This window comes from Myxocyprinus asiaticus, chromosome 40 (assembly GCF_019703515.2).
Source record: "Myxocyprinus asiaticus isolate MX2 ecotype Aquarium Trade chromosome 40, UBuf_Myxa_2, whole genome shotgun sequence".
Classification (NCBI taxonomy): Eukaryota; Metazoa; Chordata; class Actinopteri; order Cypriniformes; family Catostomidae; genus Myxocyprinus; species Myxocyprinus asiaticus.
The window spans coordinates 39048717-39056300 of record NC_059383.1 but is presented as its reverse complement, the minus strand read 5'-3'; the positions used below and the strand labels follow the sequence as shown (position 1 = coordinate 39056300).

Here is a 7584-nt window from a genome sequence, read left to right as displayed (position 1 = left end):
AACCCACATGTTGGTTACACCACCTTTAATCTGGTGGACAAATATGAATAATATTTTAAAACAAAACTGCTTTAAAAAAAAAAAAATAATAATAATAATAATAATAACAAAAAAAAGATTATTCAGTATGCCAATATTTCTTTTTTTAAATGTCCGCTTTTGAGACTTTGATGTTTTAGTACAGTCTCGGGACGGTTACACCACATGACATTTCTCATTTTAAGACTCAGAAAAAAATATCCAAATTACTTATAACTCAGTAATTGAAAACAGGTTTAGAAGAGGTGTATGCAAGTAATTTCACGTGAATTGCAATTTTTGAATAACGAAACAAATACTGATAAATAAATGCAGTGCTTAAAAATAACTACATTTTTGGTCACTAAATAAATCCCATATTTCATTAGTATTATTTCATAGTTTTGGAGGACTTTACTGTTATTCTAAAATGGGGATAATAATAATAATTAGGGGTGTAATGATTCACTCATCTCACGATTTGATTCATGAAGCTGAATTCTTGATTCAATACTCCTAATGAAACTCTAAAAGCCTGAATCACGAAAAGTTAAGATTAAACTTTTTAGACATATGCAAAACAGTTCCTGTCCTATACTAGTAAACCTTTAAACGACAAGAACAAATGCAAACTGAATATTATACAAGTTAGCTACTTTTTCTAGCTAAATGGCCCAGACCTTGTGAAAAACACTTCCTCATTCAGAGGTTAGTGGCAGATCTGTTCTAGTCAGCTTGTTATCTCTACTGCAGATGGAAAGTCTTTCTCTCCAGGTTTTTTTTTTTTGTGTGTGTGTGGCTAATGCTCTATCATGTTTCCTGCGTCTCGTCCTGTGATCATTCTTCTCTCTTCCACCTGTCGTATTCACTGTAACGAGAGTGTGACCTCGTTAAACACCCGGACGAGCCTTCAGAGATCTTTCATTGCAGATTCTGCTCCGAGTTCAAGTTTATGAAAGGCACACTTTGAGAGGGGAGAGGAGGTATAAAATAAATGCTTTCTGAATAAGTTTTTAGAAAGTTTTAGCTGAGAACAAGACTAGTTTGAAACATTTTGCCTGCCAAACTATGGAGTCAAAAGACATTTAAGAGGAGCTTAGCAGAGGTATGTGTACGGGGAGAGTTTTAGCCGCACGTTTGGCCGTTTTATTGGCTGTAAACCTCAAGCCAGGTCGTTCAAATGCTTTTATGCTGTTTTTCCAGAAATACAATCCACTCATCAATCAAATGCATCATCACATTTAAAGTAGTCATCTCTGTAGACAACTCAAAACTTCTTGCAAGTCCATCCAGACCATTGACTGAAACTATCTGCAGAAACACCTTCAGTATTCAGTAAAGGTACAGTATAAAATCAACCTCCAGTAGTAACTCTCTTCAGAATGTATTATAAAAGATACTTAAAGTGCAGTTTAGAAGTCCACACATCCACGGCAATAAAAGTCAGATATGTTTATTTCATCTCTAAAAGTTATTTTAGCTTGCGTGTATAAGACTGAGACAGGTTTATGAAAATGCAAATCTGAAATAAGACCATAAACTCATAAAAATCAGGTGGAAATGTTGCTCAGAGCGAGAAAGGTTGTGTGATGTTTTAATATCTGTCTTTAAATTACACATGCAAGCCCAAAAAATAATTTGAGTGTTGGAAATGAAAATGTGTGTCTGAAGTCACGAAACCGGTCAAGGTCCAGGTCATTTTTCAAAGTCAAAAGAGTTGAGAAACTATATTTTGAATTAAGCTAATTAATTCTTCTGTGTAGTATTTTTTTATTGGTTTTGGGGGGGGGGGGGGGGAATTTTTCCCCTTTTTCCTCCCAATTTCTCATGCCCAGTTCCCAATGCGCTCTAAGTCCTCGTGGTGGTGTAGTGACTCGCCTCAGTCCGGGTGGCGGAGGACGAATCTCAGTTGCCTCCACGTCTGAGACAGTCAATCTGCGCACCTTATCACGTGGCTTGTTGAGCGCGTTACCACGGAGACATAGCGCGTGTGGAGGCTTCACGCCATCCACCGCGGCAACCACGCTCAACTCACCATGCGCCCCACCGAGAACAAACCACATTATAGCGACCACGAGGAGGTTACCCCATGTGACTCTACCCTCCCTAGCAACCGGGCCAATTTGGTTGCTTAGGAGACCTGGCTGGAGTCACTCAGCACGCCCTGGGATTCGAACTAGCGAACTCCAGGGGTGGTAGCCAGCGTATTTTACCACTGAGCTACCCAGGCCCCCACTTCTGTGTAGTATTAAGATTATTTGCATTGTGACAATTAAAGGAATATTTCGGGTTCAATACAAGTTAAGCTCAATCGGCAGCATAAACCAAAAATTATTTCAACTCGTCCATCCTTTTCTTTAAAATAAGCAAAAATCGATGTTCCAGTGAGACACTTACAATAGAAGTCAATGGGGGTCCATTTTTGGAGGGTTTAAAGGCAGAAATATGATGCTTATAATTTTATAAAAGCACTTACATTAATTCTTCTGTTAAAACTTGTGTATTATTTGAGCTGTAATGTTGTTTAAATTGTAATTTTTACGGTCATTTTAGGGTTTTTGACATTATATTTTCATGGCAATGAAGTTGTAAAATTGGCTATAACTTTACACAGATGCATTTAGTAAGTAAATTAATCACATTAAAATCATGTTTACACACATATTGTTTACGTCTTGTAACTATACTTTTGAAACAGTGAGTATTTTAACATTTTGCCCCATTGACTTCCATTGTAAGTGTCTCACTGAAACGCAGATTTTTGCTTTTTTTGTTTTTAAATAAACAACATTTATTTATGTGATAATCAACATAATGCTACAAATGCTATTGATTGCGCTTAAATTATATTAAACCTGGAATATTCCTTTAAGCACATCCTCCCCCAACTCACATTACTGTAACAGAACAAAATGCAAAAATGACGATAAATAATTTCTGCTGATTTATGATGAAGTTTATTAAAGTATTTTTTTTTTATGACTGAGAATAAAAGAAAGAGAAATTGTAGGAAAATAAATTTTCAAGAAAATAAATGTCTTAAAAAATCTTAATGGTACTGTACAAGAAAGCTGCACTACCTTTCTGCAATATACAGTATATATATATATATCTCTGTGTGTATTATATATGCATATATCATCATATATATCAATATATTTTTTATTATTATTATTTATGCGTGGAATATGACTTTGATATATTTTTAGTGAAACACCAAAACAAAAAGAGTTTTTATGGAAATATAAGAACTACTAGATACTAAATATAAACAGTACAAGCGTCAAATCAACTGCTACTTCAAAATGTTCGGAATTGTCATTATATTGACTTATGAAAGTTATTTCAAAGTAAAACTCTTTGAAAATGACTTTGAAAATATCGGTGCCGCTGCCCTTCAATTTAAACATGATACACAAACACACTGACGGACCGTATTGACACATTTCCCGTGTTGCCAACAGCCCATCAGTTCACCTGCAGTGCATAACACTAAAATCTCTCACCTGCGGACAAGCTCAACGATCAACAAACAAACACTGACCCCTGTCCGAGAGCTCGATACCCTTCACGCGGTTCCACCCTGCAGTGCCATTATGACCAGAACGCAACACCCATCGCTGGATACGAGCGTTCATCGATGCCCCCAGGTCTAGATGAGATGCTTGTGATACCCATCTAAGACCCCCTCTGAACTTGGTAGCAACATTTGCCTTGGTTGAACCGATCACAAATGGCAAGCTGAGATATATTTGTTCCAATGTAAGCCTCACCATTGACTTTCATTGTATAGATAAAGGTTGAATAGGGTCATTTGTTTTTAATGACGGAGAGCTTTGCAGATGTACACTTCTGATACAAAAACTAAAAACAGGTATTGCACTGTATTTCTGAACTCTCCAGAATCAACATTTTGACATTACTGTTTTTATGTAAATAAATGAAGGTACATTTCTAGTTTCAACATTATTTGTACTTCAGACCTTTGTTTTGTTGGACAAGAAAAACTAGCTTCATATTATGTGATTACATTTGGTTTTCGAACATTGAAACGAGGGGAAAAAAAGAACAATTTATACATGGAGCCACATTGAGAGCACCATATCTCTGGGATTAAACCATACAGAGCCATAAAAATGAACATACATGAAGAAAAGTTTGATTTGAACTATGATCTAAAAGGATATTAATATATATTTAGTACTTCTAGAGTTATAGGCATTCCAACTTTGAAAAAACACAAAAAAAGCATTTTTTCCCATTTTTGGACTCGACAATGACAGCTTTCTAAGGTAATTTTTTTAACCTGTAGCTTTACTCCAAAATCACAGGCGAAAATTGTCATTTTGACCCTACTCTACAAAATAATAGTTTGCTCAGAAAATATCGTTTCATGGCACTTAATATTGTTGGCTTTCATCATCATCATTTATGGCTTTCGGTCTTCAGAAAATGTATTAACAAAGTAAAAATAAATAAAAATAGACAGGAAAGTCATACAGATTTGTAAAACAAATTAGGGTAAATAAATGATGTCAGAATTGTCATTTTAGGGTGATAATGCTACAATCATTCACTCTAGTGTGTTCAATTTCTCATTTCTGTTGGTGTCGTGTAAACTCACCTGACGGGTGCTTTCTTCATGTGCTCTCCGATGAATGTGGCGTTGGTCATGCCCATCAGTGTGTTGGCCAGCGAGATGACGGACAGCAGGTGCTGCGTGGTTACCGCTCTGGAAACGCCGTACGTGCCCTTGCCCACAACCTCAGAGACGGAGAATTTGCGGCCCTCCGCAGATCCCTGTGCTAGCTGCCTGAGCAGCGAGTCTTTGAACGTGGGCAGCATCAGGGACATGTGACCGCCCCGAGAGATCAGACCGAAGGAGATGGGCGTGTGCGGTCTGAGCATGCCCAGTCGGTTCAAACACATGTCGTCGAGTTCTCCGTTCAGGCCCCAGGCGTGCAGGCAGGACATGAAGAGTTTGGCCGTGTCCATGGTGAGATTATACTCCAGCAAACTCAAAGACTTTGACTTCTCCTCACGACGACGCAGCTCCTCTTCCTCATCTTCATCTTCATCCAGAAGGTGCTCTTTGATGTTCTCTTTAATGGTCTCTTTCACCTTGACAGGCAAGGAAATGTGACATGAGTCAAACAGTATTTGGACAAGTTTAGACACACATACTCATTCTCTTTAATTACCATTCTCCATATTTTAGAATAACTGTAATGCCATCAAAACTATTAAATAACACAAAAGTGTGGGAATGCTATTTTACTTGATCTTGTTTTCTAGATTCCAGCTCTGCCATCGCAAGTACTTTCGACATTTAATCAGGTACAGGATATGAATTATAAACATTTAAAATTACATTTTTACTGGTAATTTGTTTCTTGATATCGGTACAAATTGTAATTCTTGATATCAAAAATTATACCCTTTCTTGAGATTAAAAAATGGAATTTCAACTAGTAAAAAATATAATGACTGCTATCTGTATTTTCACTAGAAGAATTTCACAATGCTCTGTTATTCACTCCTGTTCAAAACGTAATAACATATTTATACAATTCATTTTTTATAAGTTCAAATTCTAAAAACGCATATTGGTCATGTATTTCTTATTAGTAAAAATATTTTTTTAATATCAATACTATAATTTTCACTAGTGCAAATATATTCCTGATATCAACTATTGAATTACACCCAGTAAAAATTATAATTTTTGATATCTGTCAATCTATTTCAACACACTAGCTTTGGTATTTCAAATAACAATAAATGGAAGAGTAATTAATGATATCTTCAAATAATTTTTACTAGTTAAAATAACATGCAAGATATTCGAAATGAACATTGCTTCTAGCGAAATAATAAATAAAAAAACAAAATAGTTTCAACTAAATATTTAGTTTTGTTTATTTATATATATATATATATATATATATATATATGTCATGAGAAACATAAATTCAGTCAAGAGCATCTAAACTTTACACTGGTATTGTATTTAGAGTAAAATTTCAGACTTCAAAAGTAAAAATGTAAAAAAAAAAAAAAATTATAATTATAATGAATTATTTAATGAATCCTAAATTAACAATAACGCCATGCATTCATATACAGTATCTCACAGAAGTGAGTACACCCCTCACATTTTAGTAAATATTTTATTATATCTTTTCATGTGACAACACTGAAGAAATGACACTTTGCTACAATGTAAAGTAGTGAGTTTACAGCTTGTATAACAGTGTAAATTTGCTGTCCCCTAAAAATAACTCAACACACAGCCACTAATGTCTAAACCGCTGGCAACAAAAGTGAGTACACCCCTAAGTGAAAATGTCCAAATTGGGCACAATTAGCCATTTTCCCTCCCCGGTGTCATGTGATTCGTTAGTGTTACAAGGTCTCGGGTGTGAATGGGGAGCAGGTGTGTTAAATTTGGTGTTATCGCTCTCACTCTCTCATACTGGTCACTGGAAGTTCAACATGGCACCTCATGGCAAATAACTCTCTGAGGATCTGAAAAAAGAATTGTTGCTCTACATAAAGATGGCCTAGGCTATAAGAAGATTGCCAAGACCCTGAAACTGAGCTGCAGCACGATGGCCAAGACCATACAGCGGTTTAACAGGACAGGTTCCACTCAGAACAGGCCTCGCCATGGTCGACCAAAGAAGTTGAGTGCACGTGCTTGGCGTCATATCCAGAGGTTGTCTTTGGGAAATAGACGTATGAGTGCTGCCAGCATTGCTGCAGAGGTTGAAGGGGTGGGGGGTCAGCCTGTCAGTGCTCAGACCATACGCCGCACACTGCATCAAATTGGTCTGCATGGCTGTCGTCCCAGAAGGAAGCCTCTTCTAAAGATGATGGACAAGAAAGCCTGCAAACAGTTTGCTGTAGACAAGCAGACTAAGGACATGGATTACTGGAACCATGTCCTATGGTCTGATGAGACCAAGATAAACTTATTTGGTTCAGATTGTGTCAAGCGTGTGTGGCGGCAACCAGGTGAGGAGCACAAAGACAAGTGTGTCTTGCCTACCGTCAAGCATGGTGGTGGGAGTGTCATGGTCTGGGGCTGCATGAGTGCTGCTGGCACTGGGGAGCTACAGTTCATTAAGGGAACCATGAATGCCAACATGTACTGTGACATACTGAAGCAGAGCATGATCCCCTCCCTTCGGAGACTGGGCCACAGGGCAGAAGTCCAACATGATAACGACCCCAAATACACCTCCAAGACGACAACTGCCTTGCTAAAGAAGCTGAGGGTAAAGGTGATGGACTGGCCAAGCATGTCTCCAGACCTAAACCCTATTGAGCATCTGTGGGGCATCCTCAAACGGAAGGTGGAGGAGCGCAAGGTCTCTAACATCCACCAGCTCCGTGATGTCGTCATGGAGGAGTGGAAGAGGACTCCAGTGGCAACCTGTGAAGCTCTGGTGAACTCCATGCCCAAGAGGGTTAAGGCAGTGCTGGAAAATAATGGTGGCCACACAAAATATTGACACTTTGGGCCCAATTTGGACATTTTCACTTAGGGGTGTACTCACTTTT

General features: G+C 37.7%; 1 protein-coding gene across 3 annotated transcripts in view; it reads right to left on the bottom strand.

Moving 5' to 3' along the window:
- Positions 1-7584, bottom strand: part of LOC127430811 (WD repeat-containing protein 7-like) — a 167513-nt gene that overhangs the window by 111311 nt on the left and 48618 nt on the right. For all 3 annotated transcript variants that reach the window (XM_051680899.1, XM_051680900.1, XM_051680901.1), the window contains exon 16: positions 4643-5139. In XM_051680899.1, the coding sequence (XP_051536859.1) occupies positions 4643-5139 (497 nt within the window). The remainder of the gene's footprint in view (positions 1-4642; positions 5140-7584) is intronic.